The sequence below is a fragment of the Dromiciops gliroides genome, chromosome 5 (genome assembly GCF_019393635.1).
Source record: "Dromiciops gliroides isolate mDroGli1 chromosome 5, mDroGli1.pri, whole genome shotgun sequence".
Classification (NCBI taxonomy): Eukaryota; Metazoa; Chordata; class Mammalia; order Microbiotheria; family Microbiotheriidae; genus Dromiciops; species Dromiciops gliroides.
Window position 1 is genome coordinate 9,350,791 of NC_057865.1, and position 24,480 is coordinate 9,375,270.

At 42.0% G+C, this 24,480-nt stretch overlaps 1 protein-coding gene across 1 annotated transcript; it reads right to left on the minus strand.

Moving 5' to 3' along the window:
* Positions 1-16,058: 16,058 nt before the first annotated feature.
* On the minus strand, positions 16,059-18,867 carry LOC122728661 (katanin p80 WD40 repeat-containing subunit B1-like). Its single transcript, XM_043967472.1, is given in 2 exon segments — positions 16,059-17,436; positions 17,438-18,867. Coding segments are annotated over 2 exon segments (2,460 nt in total). The 5' UTR covers positions 18,520-18,867.
* Between the last annotated feature and the right edge of the window lie 5,613 nt (positions 18,868-24,480).

The following is a 24,480-nucleotide window of genomic DNA, read 5'->3' on the forward strand; positions in this document are numbered from 1 at the left end:
TGATGGAAAGCTGAGGGAATGTTGAGGATTTTTTCCCCCAAAATACATGTAAAAAGTCAACATCTTGGGAAACTACAGGGAAGCTTATTTTGACTTGATGGAAGGAACAAGATCAGAAATTGGGTTATCCCAGGTACAATGCCCTGCCTTGGGAGGTAGAGGTTTTTCTCCCTCCTCTAAATTTTCAAGCAGAGGCTGAGGCGCCATTCCTCATGTACAAGCTTGATAACTTCTGAGGTTCTTTCCAGCTCTGAGGCTCAAATAATGTTGAAGGGGCTTGAAAAGTCCCCTTCATCAATACACAATCATCAATGTGGTGCTGATACACTGTTGGGATCACTAGAGATGAAGGAGGGGGAATTACAGAGATTTTATTATAACTGGAAATCAGGTGATTTCCCTGATGATTCCCCACACACACACACATACCTTGTCAAAATATGTACTTCCCCTGACTCATTGCCATAGCGAACCCAGGAAATACAGCTACCTCATGGCTTCTCCTAATGCAAATACTTGGATATTTTAACACCAGTCTGGGAGTCCAAGTGTCTCTGTGTACTCCCCAGAATCCTTTGTGGGTTTCTCTTTTTTTCTCAGCCACTTCATAAAGGTACCACCAAAATCTTTGGTGGGATTTAGGAGCAGTTTGAATGGTTAAAAAAAAGGTGGATGGAATAAGTGATGGTGTTTTAGTAATAAGATAGGAGAGGAGAAAAATCAAAGGCCAGATTATAATGGGGAGAAATAGCTCTTAAGTACATTTGCTTCATAAATTTGCAAGGACGTGTCTATACAGAACTCTCCAAAATAAGGCAGCCACCCACTAAATATAATGTATAGATTTTGGTTTTTACCCCTAAAGAAATAGATTTAGAATCTTAAGAATGAAGAGGATGGAAGAAGATAACTAGAATGCAGGCTTAAAAGAAGTGAACCCCAACACAGCTATGTGCTCAGATATTTTCATAGCCACATTATATGCAATTACAAAAACTTATAAATAATCTAAATGGTTAACAATATGGAATGGTGAAATAAATTGTGATACTATATTATGATGAAATATTAATGTATAATTAACATAAATAATGATGAGGAACAAGAAGGGATCAAAGAAAAAGGTTTCATTAAAGACAATGGATTGCCCCCCCCCAAAAGAACAAGTGAGAAGGATAGAGTGAACATGAATTATGGCCATTTAAGAGTAAAAGTAAATGAGAATGAATAGACAAATTATTCCAAAGGAGACATAGAGCAAGTGACTAAAAATTCATGACCTATTATCCACTGGAATTCTTTGATTTACTCTCTGTGTAAATAGTTGAAAAGGACATGTAATTAGATGCATTAATGTTTTAGACACATAGACATATAGATATTTTTGCCAAGAGCTGTGATTTCAACTGTGTGAAGAACTGCTAGTGGCAAAAATCCTTCCACTGACACAGATTAGCAACTTTTCTATAAAATACAGTGTTATAAAATGGGGGGAACACTATTGGCATCCTCACTAAAACACATATAAAGTAGGACTGCTATTGCTACCACTTGCATTTAGCATAGTCTTAGCAATGTAAGCTATAGAAATGAGTCAAGAAAAATAAGAAAAGACATCAGCAAGGAAGAGGTTAAAATTATCTATTTGTTGAAGCTGTATTAGTATATCTAGAAAATATAAGACATATAAAGGCAATAGTTTTAGCAGATTGGAGAGTAGAAGATGAATCCCACAAATTATATGTCACCAGCAGAAATTCAGGGAAAGCTGATAGAGAAATAATGACTTGAGGAAGATGGTGGAGTAGAAGATAGCATTTCCAGATCTATTTTAGTGCATGTGCCTTCCCTTTGTAATTATCTCCTACTTATCCTGTCCATAGCATGTTTGTACATTATTGTTGCTATTCCCTCATTAGATTGTGTGCTCCTGGAGAGCAGGAGTTGTTCTTTTAAAATTTTTTCTTTGTATCCCTAGCACTTAGCACAATGCCCAGAATATAATATTGAATGAGGTGCAGTGAGAGCCTAGCTCTTTATTCTCACCACCCCCTTCATTCCAAAACAGAAATAGAAACACTAACAAGAAGCAAAACTATCAGAAGTTCTCCAAAGAAAATTATTTCTAAAATAAAAACATTCAAAGAAATAAATGATTTCTGATGGAAAAGGGGTACAAATTAAAAGCAGGAGCAGAGTAAAAATAACTTTAAAAATCCAATAACACTAAGAAAGCTCTGGAAATCAAATTATGATTTTTAAAAATCAACTAATGGATATGAAGATAGAGGAGTTAAAGAAAGAAATGAAATTAGCAGAATTTCACAAGATTAAATAAACAAGGAACTAGCTGTAACTAAGAAATCTCAGAAGAACACAATGATGAAATTCAACAGTTTATAAATATCTATGGAAACTATAAAAAATAGACTCAATGAAAAACAGAATTTTTTTTACCAGATGAAAGAATGGCAGAAACAACAAAAGAAGCAGCAAAATGAGCCCATAAAATTACAAAACTGTGAAAAGATTTAGAGTCTCTACACACAAAAGTGACAAATTTGGAAGACAGAGTAATGGGAAAGAAAATTTTAAATAATCAGGCTTCCCAAAAGCCATTAGAAAGGCAAAAATCTAACCATTCTATTTTGGAAAATAATGGAAGAAACCTTCCCAGAAATTTTGAAAAAGAGAGAGGCACTGTTGCATAATGGGGAGTGAGTTAGTCTTGGAGTCTGGGAGATCTGGGTTCATGTCCCTCCTCTGATACATACTGGCTACCTATGTGACCCTGGGCTCAAGGCAATCTGTAAGACAGTAGCTTGCAGAGAATAGGTGTTGAAGTTTCTCACCAGGAACTCCCTACAGTGATGGCATCAAAGGAAGCAAAGGTCTAGTAAAAAACCAAAACCAAAAACAATTGAAAAAGAGGAACATATAATTCAGCATAATTGGCAGAATGCCAACAGGGACAAATGACCAATTTGATTCTCCCAAGCAAACCATTGTAAAACATCTATGCCAAAATGTCAAGAGGAAAAACATTATGTGTGTATGTGTGTATGTATGTGTGTATATAGGTATATATATATATATATATATATATATATATATATATATATATATATATATATATATATATATACGTGTGTGTGTGTGTGTGTGTGTGTGTGTATACATACACATATATTCTTATATATACACATATGTATACACACATGCATATACAAACATCAATTTGAGCTACACTTGTTTTTTTATAACCTGGCTCAGCCCATGACTTCTTGAATGACTTCTTGACTTCTGCCTTGGCATCCTTCGAATAATGACAACACCTCTATTCCTAGAGTATCTTTCCCCGATTAATGAGTTCCTTCCTAGAACCTCCTTTGGAGGAATTGAACAATGCTCATTCCTCACTCTGCTCATTTCATGACTCTCTATATAACTTTTCCATCTTGCCTCCATTTGGGTAATTGCTCTCCCTTCCACCTCTTACATGTTGCCTTCTCCTGTTAGAAGAAACAACAAGCAAACAACTGTGTACAAGACAAATACAAGATAAATAGAGGACAAATTGGAGATAATCTCAAAGTGAAGATACTAATATTGAGGAGGATTGGGGAAAGGCTTCTTAAAGAAGGTGGGATTTGAGCCAAGACTTGAAGAAAGCCAGGAGGCAGAGAGACGGGGAGAGAGAGAATTCTAGGCATGGGGCAGTCAATGGACACATAGACCAAAGATGGAGGATCTTGTGATAGGAACAGCTAAAAGGTCAGTGTTACTAGACCTCACAGTATGTTCAGGGGTGTAAGGTATGATAAAACAGGGAAGGTAAGAAGGGACCAGGTTATGTATGAATCGCTTTAGAAGCCAGATTCTACATTCAGTCCCCGAAGTCTACTAGAGCTTATTGAGTAGGGGAGTCATATAGTCAGACCTGGTTTTTTTTTTTATTCATAGCTATTTTATTTGAAATAGCCCTCCCCCCCACAAAAAAAAAAACCAACCCTACAAACAAAGTTTTTGTCTAACAAATGGTGAATGGTTGAATTCATGCTTATTTATTGGTCACACCTGCAATTTAATTAGAAAAGAGAACTTCTGGTGTAGAAATTTTCTCTGCCCATGAAGATCAGTGCCCGCTCTATACTATATAGTCATTGAGAGTGGTCTGGGGCACAGAGGATCAATGACTTTTTTAGGATCCCACAGAAAATATCCACCAGTGGCTGAATTTGAATCCAGGTCTTTTTGTCTTGAGACCAGCTCTCTATTCAGTATTATTTCTGCCACATAGCTAAAAAGATAATGGTATGTTAATGTAACAGAATATTGCCACACCAAAAATATGGCAAGACGCAATCAGCAAAGAGATATGGAAAGACTTAAAAGGCATGATGTGAAGTGGAATCAATCGAATATGAAGAGCAGAACAAATACTTGTAAAAGGAACAATAAAGACAGGAATTTTAGGAATTCACAGGCAGATTAAGGTTAGAACATGGAATGCTTCATTTTTATTTTATTAAAAAAAACATGCATTATGACACTTTTGCAAACATTTTGGATTGTTATGTATTATTTGGGCATTTTCTCCATAGCTCATTTGACCATTTCTTCATTTGTATTTATTATGCGTGTTCCTATTTCCTCCTTCCCTCCTCTGTGGCAGTGAAGTGCCTCTACAAGTCTCTGCCATTTTAACACAAACCATGGCGGTTTCTATCAAACAATATAGGGACTGAGTAAAGGACCAGGGATGGAGCCACCATGTGCTGAGTTGCATTCAAAGAGACCACCAGGTCAGCCATGGGATCCAGAATGGCTTGGCCACAATTGCTCCCAAAGACCTTTTGCTCAGTTATGGGGGCACTAGGCTGAAGGTGGAATTGAGGAGGTGGGCAGGAAGCTCTCAGACTGAGGAAATCAGGGGGAAGCAGTGGGTGGTAATGTCTGACGTGCTGTACCAGAGTCAGGAAGGCCTGGTGTCCCTCTCACCTCAGCTACTTACCACTGTAAAGGTTTCCCTAAGTGTCCTTTTCACTCTTTAGGCCTCAGTTTCCTCAGGTGTAAAATGAAGCCCCTGGATTCACTGACTTCTGAGATCTGTGCTCCTAAATATATTGACATCATTAAGTTTGTCATTGTACGAGCATGTTTAAATAAAGACCTTGATTCTGATAATGTTGAAGAGGCCTTTTTTCCTCTCAGGTTGCAGCACGATTCTGAGCATGGGCATTCTAAGTTGGGCTGTGGACAGTTTGCCTCTGGGGGATCAATAATGAATCTTTAGTGAGTCATATGAGTAACAGACATGGATAGTGATTTCCAGTTGATGCTGTGACGTAATGCAGTGAATGTCACCCCCAAACCCCAGAACCTCAGCATTGGAAGGAACTTCAGCAACCATCTGGTCCCATTCCCAGTGAACAGCTATCCATAGGACTATAATTCATGAAGGACTCATTCAGCCTCTACTTGAAGGGCTCAATTGACTTCAAGTGCTACACTTCTTCAAGCAGCTCTTCTTGGGTAGTCTAAAAAATGCAGCTAGGTAGCACAGTGGATAGAGTACTGGCCCTGAAATAGGGAGGACCTGAGTTAAAATCTCACCTCAGACACTTACTAGCTGCATTACCCTAGGCAAGTCACTTAACCTCATTGCCTTAAAGATCAGGGCCATCTCCAGTCATCCTGATATATATCTTGCCATTGGGCCCAGATGACTCTATAGGAGAGAGTGAGGTTGGTGACCTTGCACAGCCCTCCCTCACTTCAATCCAACTCAGTGCAAGTCATGACATCACCCAGATGTTTTGGTCCTCTTTCAGCATGAAGGACAAGCCTCCACTACCACAAACAACAAGAGGTAGAATACTTCCTGACTTGAAGATTCTATTGATCTCTGCCATTTTTCAAATTGCTCCTAATTCTGCTCTCTGAATTCAAGCAGAATAAGTCTAAAACTTCTTCCATACCACAGCCCTTCAACAGATTGGAACCCTGTCTAATGGACAGAAACCTAATGGAGCTCTAATAGAGACCACTTCAGATAGATGGGGATGGCTGTGGAAGAGATGAGTCTCCCCAAAGAGGAAACCATGCATGGCTGATGCAGAGAAGGAAGGAACAAATCCAGACTTGGAGAAGATCCAAGGATATATGGAAAGAACAGTAGATCTCCCTATTAACTGGGAAGGACATGCACTGCAAATGCTTACAGAATCTGTAGCCTGGGTCAGGGGTAGGACAGATGAAGAGAGTATTATAGGATCATAAAATGTAGTATGGGGATGGGCCATAAAAAGATCATCTATTCCAATCCCCCCTTTTCACATAGAGGAAGACTAAAGATCAGAAAGATAAAATTATTTTTCCAAAGTCCCACAGAGAGTATGCAAAGCTGGGGTTCAAAGCCATGCCTTCTGATCCCCAACCCAGTAGTTTTTGCACAACATTGTCCAGAGAGGGTATCCCAGTGGTAAAGGCTGCAGGGAGCATAGCCATAGTGTGTATCGGGCATCTAGATGTTCAGGAGATGGGCAGGTAATATGGTGGTCAAGGAAGAGATGCATGGTTGGTTGAGGAGGGCCTAGCATGTGTCCAGCAGTGATGTGTGTATGATTAGCAATGTCAAAGGTATCCCAGAACAACCTCCCTATTCACTGTATTTTAAGGATGGTTGCTCTGTCCATCCCAGATTTTATTAAACCACAGGGAATATGATGGTCTATCCAACTCTCCAGGAAAACAGGACTAAGCCTTTGGGGCTAGTTCCTGTTTTAGAGGTTCATAACTCAACTGGTATAATACACTCCTTAAATGTCCAAAGGGAAGGTCCTGGATGCCTTAACACAGAGTAGAAGTGAAGCCAAACTCCCAGACAATGCAGGTGTGCCAGGGATAGAAATTGTACATCTTCATGCTCCCATCATTGCAGTCCATTGGTGGAGAGATCATCTATTTAAAGTTCGATATCATACTGGCCTCTTCTAGCTCATGGGACTTTCTAAAAACATGTCCATTAACTTGTCTCCCATTAAAGTTTCTTCCCCTTAGCTTCTGGTCCTCATGTTCTTTCCTGAACTCCCTGAGGTGTGGCCCATTCTTAGGACTGCTGGATTCCAGCTGGATGGCCCCCCAACCCCACCCCATTACTTAGATTTTGTGTTCACCATCACGACTCCTCAGCCCCATTAGTGCATGCCCACATGCCCGCTTATATTTAGCAAGTCTATTTTGACCCTAAACAGGTGCTCTACTTATGGAGAGATTAACTTTAATGGGATCAGATCAGCAGAGGATCTCTTTGCCAGATACCGAATAGCCTTATAAGATCTACTTAATGGGTTCAACTAAACAATTTCTTAATATACAGAACCTCATAGAAATGCCCCATATCTAGAATGTCAACAAGAGATATGAAACTCAATAAATTTCTAGATTCATTGTTTTAATGGGACTGTTTTCTACTTCTTTCATAGTCATCCAGTCAGTTAATAAGCATTTATTAAGTACCTACTGTATACCAGGCACTGGACTAAATTCTGGGGACACAGAGAAAGCAAAAGATAGTTCCTGTTCCCAAGGTGCTCATAATCTAATGTATGAGAAAACATGCAAATGTTTATGCACAGACAAGCTATCAAGGGGATAAATAGGAAATAATCAACAGAGGGAGGTGACTAGAATTAAGAGGCATCGGGAAAGGTTTCTTGTAGGTCTGATTTTAGCTTGGACTTGAAAGAAGCCTGGAGGTGAAAATGAGCAGAGAGAGAAGCAGCTCCATTCATGTCTCTCTAATCTTAAAGTTGTGAGGATGATTTTTTAACCCAAGTCTAAGACATGATATTGATACTGATTAAATTTAATCTTAATTCTTCTTTGGTTCTTTTTAACAAAGTCCTTTGGTGTTTCAATGAACATGCCATTCCATAAAACTTATTGGCCATAAAAGGAAACTGAGTCATGGGGATTGTTTTATGTTTGTGCTCCTGGTCACCCAGATGCCTGACTTTGCACAGCACTGAATTGTCTCTGTCCTTAGACTCTGAGGCACATGTTCTTGACTTTGGAAACATATTAAAGGAAGGGAACTGACCAGGTATGATTCTATTCATTGTGCTTCATGGGATGGCTCATGTTAAATACCTTATTACACAATCCCTTCTCTTTTGATATGGAATAATTTTCTTTTTTGGGTGAAATGTGGAGTTCATTACATCTTTAAATTATCTTTATACCCTCTTCTTCTATATCACCAAGCTGACCACCAGGTAACCAACACTGTTGTGCTTCCCTCTGTGTAGCTTCTTTTTCTTCTATAAAGTCAGTTGGTTTCTTCCTCTTTGACTTCTCAAAGTCCTGGGTTCCCCAGGTATAGAGGAAGTAAAAGCCTATAATTTGGGGGGGGGCGGGGTGGCGACCCACAAAATGGAGTCCTGCATCCTATATAACATATTCGGGAGGCCCTTTGTGAAGTAGCTGGGGAAAGCTTTCTGCTCCAATGGGGACAGGCTGTAGGAAATGATGTGCCTCACCTGGATCAAGTTTCCAAACTTGCAGACCATCTTCACAACACCTTTGGTCCCTGTGTCAGGACACAAGCTGTGGCTCCTTCCTCCAGACCCTTACATTTTTCGAGTAATTTTCTATAAGAGAATTTATATAATAAGGTAAAATGGGAGACCTCTAATTGTATGGACAGATTTTAAAAGGTAGATATAACATGAGCTGAAACCTATATTTTACAAATGAGGAAACTGAGGACTTGACATCTGAAGTGACTTCTGCAAGGTCATATAATTGATTATTGGCAGCCCCAGGATGAAATCCTAAGTTTTGACTCTTAGTTGAAGGCCTTGACCATGATACAAAACAGGCCTGACATTCACATGAACATCAAGATGGGATTCAAATTAGCTGAGAGAATTATATTTATAAAGTGATCTACTGAACAAGAAATTTGAGAAAATTTTAAAGCACCCTATAAAATGTAGTTTGTATTTCCTTCGGAGATCATGGATAACAATGGAGTTTTCTGTACCCAATATTACCTGTTACTTGTATTTATGATATGGAGTAGAGAAATGCATGGGCAGGATGGAGCTTGCATGAAATGAACAAAAAGATGTCAGGTTTCATTTTATCACAATATAAAGAGTGTCCCAAAAGTCCTAGTACAGCTGCAAACTTCAGTTTATCAACTGTAGCTTATAACTGCACTAAGACTTTTTGGGATGCCCTGTGTGGAACAGTAGAACTTCGTAGAGCTGAAAGGGACCTGAGAAAAATGGCTTCTTTTCTTTTTACTTGATCTGTGATTTCTCCTCCTTCTTCTCCGCCATCTTCTTCTTTTCCTCCTTCTCCTCCTCCTCCATCTTCTTCATCTTTTTCTCCTTTTCTGCCATTTTCTTCTTTTCCTCCTCCTCTTCCTCCTCCTCCTCCTTTTATTCCTTTTCTCCTTCTCCTTTTACTTCTCCTCCTTTTCCTCCTCCCCCTCCCCTCTCTTCCACACCCTCCCCTCTCTTCTTCTTCCCTCCTTCTTTGTGTTCTCCTCCTCTTCCTCCTCTGTCCCCTCTTTCTTCTTCTCCTTTCTTCCTTCTTCCTTCTTTTTCTACTCCTCCTCCAACTTCTCCTCTGCCTTCTCCTCTTCCTTTGCTTACTCAAATAAATACATATAAATAAAAATAAAGGGAGAGACTTTTTGGTGGGGAGGGCATGAGAATCTTAGGGAAATAAAAAAGGGAGAAGTTAGCAGTTGAGCAGGGTTATTAGAGGTAGAGGTGAGGTAATAACGTATCCCAGTCATGAGGTTCAGTTAGTGCAAAAACATAGGAAAGGGAAATGAAGGGTCACATGTTAGGAGCAGCCAAAAGGTTAATTTTACCAGTTTCTGCTATCATTATGCTCACTGGTAGGTGATTAATTATTAGTGTGTGGTTACAACATAGGAGACATTCAATAAATGTTTGGTGAGTCATTCAATAAATTGTAGACCCTATTTGTTTATGTTGACAATCCAGATAAATGTTATTGGACTGTTCTTAGATTTTGAAATCATAACTTAAGCAAGCCTTGACTTTGGCAAAGAGAACAGTACATTTCAATGCTCTTAAATTTCCATTCATAAGAATGAATGTTCAAAGAGAAAATGACTGAAAGCCTTTGGAATGTATTGGGCAAATCTGCACTTCCTTCACTGGAGCCTAAAATGATTCTGTGTTCCTTTCAAACCTCTTTTATAACTCCTTGTGAACTTTTTTTGCTCATATTTACCAATCTGTATAAGATAAAGAGGCCAGTAAGCCATCTATGACTGTTTATAAAAATTATTCTTGTCTTGCAGGTCAAGATAGAGACATGTTAATGGAGAAAAGGGTATTACTTTTTTTTTTAACAAACACTTCAGTTAATGAGAGGAGAGTTTCTGTGTATTTAATAGCTCAGTGCTCTCCAAGATCACTTAAAGCATGAAATTTTAAAAAGAAATACTAAGCAAAATTAATCACAATGACATGTCTGATATTTCCTAGAATAGTGTGAGAAGCTTGTAACAGTGAGAGTTGGCAAGCCATTTGGAGTTTTTTGTTTTTTTTTATAATGTGATGGCTATAATCTCATTGTTAATTTTTGACTCATGATGTTTTAAAGAAGCCCATAGCAAACCAAAATTCAAAATTTAAGAAACACAGAGAACCAATTTGTACAAGGAGTTGGAGCAGGAAGGTATAAACCTGTCTTTCTCCAGGGAAGAAGTGGACAATGCAAAAACACTGCTCCCAGTTAGCTCAGACATAAGTAAAGAAGGGGATTTGAAACCAGAATCAGAGCTTGATGAACTTAATGAAGATGACAAAGAACTCCACTCCTCACATGTGTTTGCATTCATGTCCTCCTCCTGACATTAAGCTCTGGATCTGTTCTATTACTGACTATCTGAGTCATCAGCTTGAATGTTGACTCAAGCACCTGTCTATGAGGAGACCACATTTGTGATGAAATACTGGTTTGCTTTCATGGTGATCAGATAAATTGGAGAAAGAAACATGCCACCAACCACAATAGAGACTAGGCCTATTATCCATCACTCACTGTGTTTTTTTCTTGGGCTCAGTCCTTGGCACATCCATGTTTGCTATCTTTAAAGATTGGCAGAGAGATGGTAGAAACCTAAGGAATCAAGCCTCATGCTCTGGTCAGAAGAAAATCCATTGAAAGTCTGATGAGTGATGGCTGCAAAAGAAGTTATAGCCCCATGGAGCCATATTATTTAGCATCACAAGAAGTATGCTGACCATGTTTTCCATTACAGAAGTCAGGACACAGAGTTTAACAAAGGATATTCCTCTTGAATAGGGACAGCTAGGTAGCATAGTGGAGAGTGCAGGCCCAGGAGTCAGGAAGAACTGAATTCCAATTTGGCCTCAGAGATTCCTAGCTATGTGACCCAGGGCAAGCCATTTTACCCCATTTGCCTCAGTTTCCTCATCTGTCAAAAGAGCCAGAGAAGGAAATGGCAAACCACTCTGATATCCTTGCCAAGAAAACCCCAAATGGGCTCATGGAGAGTTGGACATGACTGAAAATAACAACCCATATGGAGAACAGTTTGTGGATGGCTCTGGGATATTGTGCTCAAATCACAAGAGTGGCTCTCTAATTTTTGACCTCATATGATGGAGATGTTTCCATTAAATTCAACTGACATCTATTGAAGAGCTGGAAGGGGAAGTTCTTGACCCCAAAATCTCTTGTACTGTCAAATAGTTCAACAATTAATAAATAAATCTTATATTCATTCACTTATTAAGCACCTACTATATGCCAGACACAGTGTTAGGGAGGAGACATACAGAAACAAAAACAAAAGTGGAATCATTTTGCCTTCAAGGAGCTTACACTCTCTTTGAGGGGAGGGGTACAATACAAGTAAAAACAACATGCATATAGAGAACAATTTGAGAGAGGAAGGGAGGAAAGGAAAGAGCATCAGCAACTTGTGGTGGGAACATTAGGAATGGCTGAGGCAGTACCTGAGCTGGGCTTTGAAGGAACCTAGCTACTGAAAAAGCCTTGGAGGCAATCCAAATTCATTCCCACAATTTTATTCATTTTCTTGCCAATGTACATTTTTTACATGCATTATAGATTCAGATGATTCTCTTGTTTTCTGGGCTGGAGAGATGTAGCTGGGAAGTGGAAGCACCCAGACAGAGGAGAGGAAAAACAGCTCGATGGCTGTGGGGCTGGGGGATAAGGACCACTCCTCATATAGTTGATGGCCATCAAATCCTTTCTCCATTCTGTCTAAATTAGGCCAACAATTTCTTTACTCTTTCCTCCCCAGTACTCCTTGCCAAACCTTTAATCACCTCTGGGGGTCTCCTGTATATTTCTTTCCAGGCTTCCACATGACCCCTAAGTTGTACAGCCTGGATCTAGAAGAACTTTATGAAGTTTCAATGATTAAAGGATTTGTTCCCCATAACAATGATATGATACCCAAATAATTTGAATTTGAAATATAAAAATATACACGTATATATCCCCCTTCAAAACAGGAAGGGGTATTATGCCAATAGAAACTTGCTGGAATATGCAGAGCTTTGGAAGTACTCAGCCCCTTTGGACTCAGGAATTTAAAGTTAATTTTCTACTTGGCATAAGGCAGTTTCCTATGACTAAAATTCAAAGCATGGTTTGGTTTGGAGGCTAATTGCCTCAGTGGCTTTAGACTGGCATTTGTGTACAATAAACTTAGCATTTATAAAAATAGGGTCACATTTCAGAGCAGGCTAGAGCTGGAGGGGACTTCAGATACCATCTATTCCTACTTAAAGCTGACAAGGAATCCCACTGAGAACATACCCAACCAGTGCTGCTATGTGTCTAATCAGCTCGGTGATTTTGATCTGGATAATTGAGGATGAAATAAAGCCTCTAAATTTGTGAATGGCCACAACATTACAGCATCCCTGACTGTTTTCAGCAGATGGAGGCTTATATCAGAATGAGTCACAAAATAGGGATGCACTAATCATTTGGAGGAGATTGTCCAGTTAAGTGAATGTTGACTTCGGAATCTTGCCACACCCACACTTTGTTTAAGCAAATTTTCATGTCATTTTCTTGAATATGTGGACTGACCTCCTAAATTCTATGGAAAATAATACTGGGATGAAGTGGGGTATGTAGTTGGGTCAAAAGTAGTACAGGAGTGAGGGGCAACAGGGGTGGGGTGGAGAGAGAAGTTACACAGCAAAGAATGTTGGATATATCTTTAGGTCTTTGCTACTGTTGTTGTTAGGGAAGTATAAGTCAACCTGTTAAACTCTGGTCAAGTTTGTTACAAGTCAGTCTGCTCATCCATCCTCAGTGATATTAGGATTACCAACTGCAACCTGTTTGGAATGGGGAGATTAGTATCAGTGGCACAAAATGCTTCCCCTTTCCCATCACACTTCCAGTCAGAACCATAAATCTCAGGAAATGATGTTCTCAAACCCATCAGGAATTTTAAAGGTATCTTTCTATTCTAAATAATGTAGGACCCCCTCCAAATGCCTCTGAGGTCATTTCCAAATCTTTATTCTGATCATTAGAATTAGTGGTTCAGGGGCAGCTAGGTGGATAAAGTACTGGCCCTGGATTCAGGAAAACCTGAGTTCAAATCCGGCCTCAGACACTTACTAGCTCTGTGACCTTGGGCAAGTCACTTAACCCTCATTGTCGGAAGAAGAGGAAGAAGAGGAGGAAGAAGAGGAAGAAGAGGAAGAAGAAGGAAGAAGGAAGAAGAAATTATGTGGACTGGACTGAAAAAAAATTACTTTCTATTTATTAAACAGGTAGAATGTCCCCTAAATTCAAAAGTGAATCCTTTATGGAAAAAGGAAACACCAAATCCATTGACCTGAAGAGATGGCAGAGATTGAAATGGAGATAGGACATTTTTTCACATTTTTGCATCCAATGTTTGCATTGTGTGGATTAGTGACTTTCTGTAGAATTTAATTCCTCACTCTACCTGCCCCCTCCAAGGAAGTCTTTACTCTCTCTACTGTGTCCCTTGGTAGATTCTGCTTCTCTCTGGGACAATATGAGTTGACTTACTGACTGTACTGTTTTTGGTCCAGACCTGTCATTTTACTGCCATTGGGAACTCCCAGTATGAAAATTCTATTTTAATAATGGCAAAAATGGCTCAAGTTGATAGAGAGCTTTGAGTTTTGTTTGCTTCTTTAAGTATCTTATCTCAATCAATGAAGGTCAATACTTGTTCTGAAACCTCTGTTCTTCCAGCCTGGGATACTGAGAGTTCGGGTGAGTGTCCAGGATTGCCCAGTCAGGAGGATCAGAGACAGCCTTCTATCCATTACACCACACCTCCTCTTAACCTGGCATGTAACTGGTACTTCATAAATAATTTGTGAATTGCCTTTGACTTTAACTTTGAAATTGCTTGCTATACAAAAGTCCCCCAGTATAAAAATGAACCTGGGTCCAGTGCTCATGTGTCAGTCAGGGCTCATAAGAATGTAAAAAGTCAACCTAGGCTTTCTTTATTTCAGAAATCCCCAGGAGCCTGACCGCAGTAATTCATTTGAGATTCTTTCAGATTCTAATGACATGTAGGGTGGGAAGGTCTGTAATAGAAAGAGCCCCAAAACGGGTGCCCCTGAGAATTTTACCCACTATTTGGGGCCAATATGCCAAGAGCTGATTTTTAAACTCTCTAAGCACTACTAAAAAGCCCACAACCCAAACCCGGGGTGAGATCTTCATTAACCATTTCAAGAACAATGATGAGGGAAAAAAATCATGAGAAAAGAACAGTCTGGAATTCCCCAGGAAGGTTACATCAAACCAGTCCCTTGATAGAGCGTGGGCCAACTTTTATCTGATGGTTGGCTGGGTTTCGTCTGAAAGGTATACAGACTGCTGAGAGAAGAAAAACAATCATCCTTGGGGAAAATAAGGAGGCCACACTGGTGCAATTCTTTATTAGAGATGCCAACTCTCCCATTAGTGTTTCAGACGGCAAAGTGCTTTCTAAAAGTCTCCAGAACCCTTTAGAATGGGGCCCTTAAAACTGACTAGGAAATGGATCTGATGTCCAGAAGGAACAATCAGAGCTGTCCCAAAGAAGGATGTGCTGCCTGCCTTGGGGGTCAGCAGGCTCCCCCTCAATAGAGATGTTTGAACAAAGTCTGGAAGAAAGCTTGCTGGTAATGCTCCTGAGCAGAGGCAAGACTGCTGAGGCCAGGTTTGGGTCAGGTCTGGATTGGACTGGACAATCTCTTCCAATACTCATTCAGGCATTCTGAAAATCTCGGGCCTGCTTTTGGGTGGACACCAGAGCCCCAGAGACACATTTTTTTCAAAGTCATTGGTGACTTGGTCCTCACATTAGAAGATAGGTCAATGAAGGAGCCATTACAATATGGCAACCAAATATAAGTACCTTGAGGACAAGATTTTTTTTGTCTTTGTATCCCTGTTACTTAGCACAGTTCTGGGCTCATAGAAGTTTGATAAGTTTTTGCTGAGTTGAAAAAATAATAGTTAAATAGGGCATTCTATTTGACTGTCTCCCACCCTGCCGACCCTGACCATGCCAGCTCTGCCTCCTGGCTTCTTTTCTACAAGAAAGCTTTCCCAGTCCCTCATAATGTTTAGTGCTACCTTCTACTATCCATTATTTCCTGTTTCTCCTGTATCTATCTTGTTTGTACATAGTTGCTTGTGTGTTGTCTTCCTCATTAGACTCTGAGCTCCTTAAAGTCAAGGATTGTCTTTGCCTTTCTTCATATTAGAAGGACTTAGCCTTAGGCTGTGGTATCCCCTCCCTAGAAGTCCTCAAAGCGAAGGTCAACTGACCACTTTGGGAGAGTGTTATAAAAGAGATTATCATTCAGGTGCAGGTTGGGCTAGATGGCCACTGGAGTCCTTTCCACTTGTCTTATAGGTAATTAGGGGTTCTTTTTCACATAAAGAGCTATGTCAAGCCTTAGAGTCAGAATGGAAAGCCTCATTGAAGGTAGGGATTATTTCCTTTAGGTCTCTGTATTCCTCGAGTACAGTAGGGAAAGGCTTGTCATTTTTTTTTTCAAGTTGGACAGCTGTTTATTGGAGAACAACGTCATCGGCAGGAGCCCCGGAGGTGGCCCACGCTCCTCCCTCTCTAGGAGATGCGCCGACGGTGACCCTGGGCAGCGGCATGTGCCTGCCCACCGCTGGCAGGGAGTGTCTGAGCCATGGACGCTGGGGTGGAGGTCTGAGTCTTTCGGGACAAAGCCCACGGGGTCCCAGCCTGACAGATGTGGCCAGGCCCCGAAGCAGGTCCGGATGGGGACAACGGAGAGAAAGGCGCCGTGAGTCCAGGCTGTGCCGCTGCAGGGAGACAGAACCACAGCCTGGGGAGTGAGAGGAGAAGGGGGCCAGGGCAGGAGGGGTTCCTCTGCCTCGAGTCCCGGCCCAGCCCCGTTCTCCTCCCCGTGTGGAGGTCCCGGGGGCGGGCAGAGCACGGGGATGCTGTGGTCACTCAGTCCAAGGGGGACCATGAGCAGGTGCAACTCTGGGAAGGCGCTGCCGTGGCGTCCACTGAGGCCTGACTTGGTCTTGATCAGGTGGCTGATGTTCTGGAGCTGCTTGTAGCACAGTCTGCACTTGTGGAGTCTCTCCTCTCGGGTGATGTCCACCCCCACAGAAGGCGGGACAGCCAGGATGTCTGTGATCAGGTGTAGAAACTGCTGCAGGATCAGCTTTAAGGAGGTGCATCCCGTCTGCACGTAGCTCGCATACTTGCTCTGAAGCAGCTTCTCGATCTGGGGGAGGATGGTGGTACAAAGGTCCAGTTTCCAAAGAGACGCTTTCTGGTTCACTATGTTGAGGAGGTCGACCACCACAGACAGGTCGTTTATGGCCACGGCCGAGTCCACAGATGTCTTGATGTCCCCTGTGGTCCAGACTGCCCGCACCGTATCCAGGTTCTTGTGACGGCTGGTCAGTACCACACACATCGTATCGTGGCCCTTTTGGATCTGGGACATGGCATCTTCATCCACCATCTCTGACTGGTTGGGCATCTTCACGGCAGGCAGGAAGTCAGAAGCTTTGAGACCGATGGGCTCATTTCTGGCAGCGGGAATGACAGCAGGCTCAGCTTTGGGCATTGGGGTAGAGGTGGCAACAGGAAGCCTGGGCACAAAGTCAGAGTTTCCTCTGTTTGGCATTGGGAGTTGGACGTCCATGGCCTGGCTGGGCTTGGGCGCTTCCTTTGCTATGGCCACGTCATCCTCGGGAGGGGCGGAGAATGGCTCGCTCCTCTGGGGTGGAGTCCGACTGATGCTGTTCTTGGGCTGGAAGATCTCCTTGTAGTCCTCAGCGTTCTGGATCTCGGCCCTGGACTCACGCTCATCCCGGTCGTCCTCTGCTCGGGCTTCGCCTCTCGCTCTCAGAGTTCTGCTTCACCCTCTGGGGCTTGCTGCAGGCTGTGGCTGGCCTCTCGTAGCTTCGGCGGATGGTGGAACCAGTGGGTGTGGGCTGAGCCACAGGCCTGCTGTCCTAGACAGGGTCTTGCACAATAGTCCCAGACCTCGTGACCCGGTTCAGATCCACCACATAAGAGGAAACGTTGCTCTGGGCAAAGGAAACACCGATCAGCTGGTTGTTGCAGGTGGTCAGGTCGGCCACCTTGCCCCAGTTCACCAGGACCACGTCGAAGTAGCGCTCGGGTTCCCAGCCGTACACGCGAAGGGAGTCTTGACACCCGCTGTACAGGCAGCAGCCGTTGGGGTTGAATAGTATGCTCCTGACTGGCCCAGGCTCGCCTTCAATGCAGCTGACCACTTGGAACTTTTCCAGATCCCAGAAGCGGATTGTCCTGTCAGAGCTGCCAGAAGCCAGCAGGTACTCATTCGGGTGAAACTCGACCACGTTGACAGGCCCTGTGTGTCGCAGGAACTCGGACATCATCTTCCCAACCGTCAGATCCCAAAGCTTCACACTGTGGTCATCTGCGGCGGATGCTAACCATTTCCCATCGGGGCTAAACCGAAGACATCTGACAGCCTCAGTGTGTCCCTTATACCGGAACACGCAGCCTTTCCTCCGGATGTCCCAGAGCTTGATGTTTGTATCCTGAGAACCAGAGACTACAAACTCCCCATAGGGATGGAAATCCAGGCTGCAGATATTGGCTTTGTGTCCCATTAAAGTACGAAGAATTTTGGCAGCTTCCAGGTCCCACACGCGGATGGAGCCTAACTGGGAGCCAGCCACTATGAGCTCCTCGGGGGTGTTGAGCCGGACGCTCTCCACGGGCGACGTGTGGCGGGTCAAGCTCATGATGCAGTTGGGCTTGTTAACTGATCACAGGTTGACCCGACAGTCATCTCCTCCCGTCGCTAAAAGCCGTCCTGAGCCTTTGCCCAACACCAGGGAAGACACGTTGCTGGCATGGGCCACAATTTCCTGTAGCTTCCACGCAGTCTTGGTAACAACGGGGGTCGCCATTTTAGCAGCCAGTTCCTTTCAGTTGGCGTGCACCCCCAAACCAACCAGAGAGGATTGCGAGGGGAGCTCTCTATGTGCCCAGTGGGGTGGGGGAAGAACCCCCCCAGGCTCAAGTCTCAAGTTGGAGCGAAGTTTCGACACATCCAGGCAGAGACAATTCCCTGTTTTGTGGCCTTTTGTTAAGTCCCGTTTTATAACATCCAAGCAAGCAGTTTGTGCCCGCCAAGATACATCACAGACCATGGAGGATCAGTTTTGGTCCATTGTAGGGTTATGTTGATCTGAGGCGGCGGCAGCGGCGGCGGTGGCTCGGTGGGTGGAGGATCCGCTCCCAGCGCGGCCCCCACCTGACTCAAGGCTTATCATTTCTGACAGAGCTCATATTGACAAGAGAACAACTATTGCATTTTGATTATTTTAAATGTTACTTTATAACTAACCATCTTTCAAGAGCATTTAGTGATACATTTGACTTTCTTAGTTCTATGACCAGAGACCTAACTTTTTCAACCCTTTATCCATGTATGAGACTCTTAGCTAACTCTTGGTTGTCCATGAAAATAGGATACCAAAATAGCAGAGAATAGTTAAAATCTCATTTAAAAAACCTCACTGTTGAGACATTTATGATCACCTAATAAGGGTCTGGGCTAAAGTTTACTCTCTTCTGGTGTCTAGGGTTATGTGAAAGACTGGAATATTTTTAAATTGTGGCTGGCAGCACACAGAACTTTCTGCTCTTTTAATTTACCTTTCTTAAGAGAAAAGAAGGAAAAGTAGCCTGGTAAACATTAGCCATTATCTCAGTTCTGTTAACTTTGTGTGTTATCTTCATTTCTATTCTTGTAAAAACTTACCTCATAGGGTTACTCTAAGGATAAAATGAGATTTGCCCATGTAAAATGATTTGTCCCCTAAGAAGAGTTTTATAAATGCTAGCTATTATTTTATTATGTTGTTCCCCTCATTTTACTTTCTTCATTCTGTATTATTTCTTCCCATATTTCTCTGAATTATTCATATTTTATCACATTCACATATAAGAATTGGTTCATTTATTCTCCAGTCACTGGACACAGATTTTATTTCCAACTTTTTGTGAATATAAATAATCAGTCAATTAGCATTTAGTAAGTGCCCACTATGAGCTAGACACTCTGCTAAGTGCTGGGGGAGACAAAGAAAGACAAAAACCAGTCCTTGCTCTCCAAAAGCAACCAGTATAATGGTAGAAGTATTTGCATGTAGAAGAATTATTATGCAAAGAATTATTGTACAAACTGGATACAGGCAGGATCAATTGGGAGTGATCTTAGAAAGACAGCACCAACATTAAGGAAAATTGGCAAAAAAGCTTCCTATAGAAGGTGGGAGACTTCTATTTCCACTTTAAACTGAGACTTGGTGGCAGCCAGGGAAGCTGGAATGCAGAGATGAGGAGAAGAGTGTTCCAATAATGGGGGCCAGCCAGTGAAAATACTTGGAGTTGGGTGATAAGAGTATTTGAGCGTATACGTGACCTTTCTTTTGATCGTTGACCTCCTTGGTGTATAAACTAAGTAATGGAAAGGCTGACTCAAAAGGAAGGCAAAATTTGAGACTTCCTTCACATCATTCCAAATAGCTTTCCCGAATCATAAAACAAATTCATGGCTCTTCTAGGAAAGAACTCATGCACCTATCTTAATATGGTGCTTGCAACATAAACTTCCCCTCCCACCTACCGCCTTTGTCAATTTAATGAGGGTGAGATATCTCAGTGTCATTTTGCTTTAAATATATTATTTATGATAGATGACATTTTTTCACAAGGTTGTTGAGAGTTTGCATTTCTTTTTTTGAAAATCCTTTGTATCTTTGGTTCAAAGCATTTGGACAAAACGTACTTGACCTGAGTTTCAAAATCATACTCGAATCTTTTAATATGTAATTATATTCATTACTGAATATTCAATCATTTGGAGATTTTGAAGTCTTCCCAGGTGATAGTTAAACCCAATGGAATGAATGAATCATCATGCATTTAATATGATTCCAGTGTGACAATCAGCCTGTATGCTCATAGGCACTTCTGTCTGCCAATGGGCCAATTTCTGTGTATCTACCATGACATATTTATTGCAGAAAGATGGATGGAAACATGAAGAGCTAGAGGTTATATATGGGTAACCAATCTGTGTAAATGAATGATGTCATGCTGAGAGCAATGGTCCATAGACCTGGGGGTGCAGCTCATGCTAGGAATGATTGATAATGCGGATAAAAGTGCTCTCCCTCAATCTGTCTTCACTTTACATACTTCCACTACCAGCCAATAAATTTTCATTATTGACTAATGTGCTCTCCATGTCGACCAGCACCCATTTTCAAGGGATTTTGACATAAATGTGGAATGCTGGTGGGTCTGAAGAAAGGATGAGTCATAGTATGAGAGAATAATGCTAGTAACCCCAGAAATGTATGTACTGCTTGAAGGTTTGCACATTTTCCCAACCCAGTACCCCCATTCACACACTTTACAAATGAGGAAAACTTTTATTCTCAATTTCCTAATCTGTAAAACCTATAATAACCCTCTAAGTTAGGTACTCCATGTATTAGTCTATTTTGACTGAGGCACAAGGAGGTTGAATAACTTACCCAAGGTCACTTAAGTAGTAAATGTAAGAAGAAGGATTGAGTTGAGGAAGTACAGTTCAGACTTTGATGAATCACCATATCTTTTGCTGAAGTCATTTGAAATTCTTTCATTTTGATATAAGATTTTCTGTTCCTGAGTGGAATGAGTGGCTGAATGATCATTGCATGAATGAATGAATAAGCATTTATTAAACTCACTGTGTGGAATCCAATATCTATTCAGCCACTAAAGTGATTTTCCTAAAGTATAGGTCTTGCCATATCACTCCCCTCCTCAATAAACTCCAGTGGCTCCTATTGCCTAGAGGAGCAAATACAGAATTCTCAATTTGGCATTTAAAGCCATTCATAGCCTAGCTCCCCTCTACTTTCCAGTCTTCTTACACCTTACTCCCCGATACATATTCTTCAATCCAGTTCCACTGGCCTCCTGGATGCTCCATGAACAAGACACTCCATCTCTCAGCTCAGATATTCTCTCTGGCTGCCACCCGTTTCTAGAATGCTCTCCCCTCCTCGACTCCACCTGTTGACTTACTGTATGTCCCAATTTGCCAATGCCATGACTTACCCTTCTGGAGAACCCAAGAGTCATCATTGCCCTGAGTGACAGCTGCCTTCTGCCTTCTGTCTTTGCTTATAACAAGAATGTCAAGATTGAGCTGATCTCCATTCCTCCATTTGTTGTGTATTCAACAAGTGCCTGACACTTAGGGTTCTCAAAGTCAAGTTAAAGTATCTAAAAAGAGTAAAACCTGTGATTCCTGGCATGCCCCTCCCTCACCTAGGCCCCACTACTTTTACCAATGAAGCTAAAGAGGGGCCATGCAAGACTGGGAGCCATTTTGTGTATTGTCTTTGTCCCATGAATTATTGTGGCCACAGAATTCATCACCAATTGGCTGCTCTGTGGGTGATGACTCTTTCTGTACTCACTAGGGTGGTCCTGGGAAAGCAGCTAGAATCTGTTACCGAAGCTGTATTGAAATCTTTCCAGGAGGCAGCTAGGTGGTACAGTGGATAAGGCATCAGTGCTGGATTCAGGAAGACCTGAGTTCAAATCCACTCTCAGACACTTGACACTCATTAGCTGTGTGAACTTGAGCAAGTCACTTAACCCTCATTGCCCCACAAAAAAAGAAAGAAAAAAAAATCTTTGCCACATAGTCTTAGAAGGAGATGGGATCATAGATGGAAAGCTAGAGAAAAACTTTGAGATCATCAAGCCTGACCTCCTGATTTTTTTCCAGGTAAACTGAGGCTCAGAAAGGCTGAATGACCTGTCCAGGAGTCACACAGCTAAGAAATTTCTGAAGTGATATGCAGACTCATATCTTCCTGTCTCTGTCCACTGCACCACTTGATTGGCCTAGACCTTGAGGATTCCTATAATGAGGAATTGGAGTTGGACTTAAATAGATTCCATCCAATGTTGCTCTGAATATCTTTGAGCCAAGATCTCTTTTTGTTGGCTTTGGATGACTTTCTCAGAGTATATTCCCCACAACATAACTATTGAGTCAAAGTTTAATAACGAATGATTTTCATAACTTGGGCCATGTCCTACAAGACAGTACTTCCAATCAATATATTTTTGCAATTTCACCACCAGGGAATGAGCGTGCCCATTTCTCCATATTTCTGGAGAGCAGGAATTGTTATCAGGATCACCATCATTGCTATTATTAGCATTTTCTCTTTGTAGCTTTCGTGCTTATCATAGTGATGAATAAGGTCTTATGGGACTGGACTCGCCTGAATTTTCAATAAGGTGACCAGACTTTGGGATCCCACTGTCTATCCCATTAATCTTTGTTGATAGTATGAGACTCAAAAACTCTCTAACAAGATATAATATGGAAATCCAATTCAATGAACACTATTAAGCATGTTCTATGTGCAGAGACATATGCTGAGTGCTGCCAGTGCAGCATTAAAAATAACAAGCCATCTGCTCACAAGTAGCTTACATTTTACTTGTAGGAACATAATACACATATATGCATGTATATATATGAATACACAAATATATAATACATGCACATACACATTAATAAACACACATATTTAAATCTACATATTCATATATACACGTGCTAAAAGAGATGCTCTCTCTCTCTACACACACACACACATTCAGAGTTACATATATTCAAGGTAGTATGTGAGTGTTAACAGTGAAATCTAGAGAGATTGGAAGAGGAAGGGAACACTTTCTAGTGCTGGGAATCAGGAAGTAGAAGCCAAGTTGAACCCTGAACGTTGAGAGTGATTCTGAAATGATGAAGAATTGAATACAGGGACTGGGTGATGGCTTAGGGAGGCCTGTTCATCCTCTAGTGAAGCATCCTGCCCAATTCCACTCTGATTATTAAGAGCCCCTGTTAAAGTCAGGAGAGCTGGATACTTTCACTCGATGATTATCTCTGTTTTGCTGAACTTCCCTGGGTTTGTCCCAGCCCTTGCCAAGCCAAGAGCAGTTTACAACTTGCCTGGGGGTCTCTTGATTCATCTCCTTGCAGGAGTGGCCCCTGAACCTGCGTTGCACAGAACCCGTGTGGTTTGGCAATGGTGGCTGCCAGGGAGTGAGTGCCGGGAATTACTGGGCTGCCCTTGCTCCCCATCCCGATGTAGCCCTGGCCTGATCCTTATCAGGATGCCACGGGTGGAGGCCTGCATCAAAGGCCAGGAGAAGCCGGGGCTAGAAAGATGGCGGGTGTTGCTCTAGCTTGATTCATGACTGCAGGCTCATTCCTTAGAACGAGAATGGGCTAGAGGAGACAGTCTTGTGCCCTGCATTGCAACACAGCCGGCGTTGTTGAAAGGCTCTGGGCTCCTCTCTCCTTTTCCCTGCCTGTAGTCAGCCTTTGCCAAGCACCAACTGTGTGCCCTACACGGTACTAAGCATTAGGCACGTGTTTATGTGTGTCTGTATATATACATGTATAAACATATATATGTGTGTGTGAGCTATGACTGCAGTTATATATTATTACATACTGACTCCTTCGTCTCTTCTGAAGGGTCACAGGAATTCAAAGGCTCTTTTCTGCAGCCTTGTCAGAGGATTGCTGCATCTCCCAGGACAGCGCAGGGAACCCCACATTCAAAAGATGATCAGCCAAGTTCAGCCCCTAGTTACCTCCTGCCTAAGAGCTCCTGATTAATCCCTCAGCCTCCAGCCGTTCCCACATCCAATGCATCCCTTAAACCACTTCAGAGTGATAATCCTCTCTATGAACAGATCTGTCCATGTCTCTCTCCCTTTCCTGCCCCAAACCTTCCAGAGGTTCCCGTACCCAACTTAAGCCTCCCATTGGC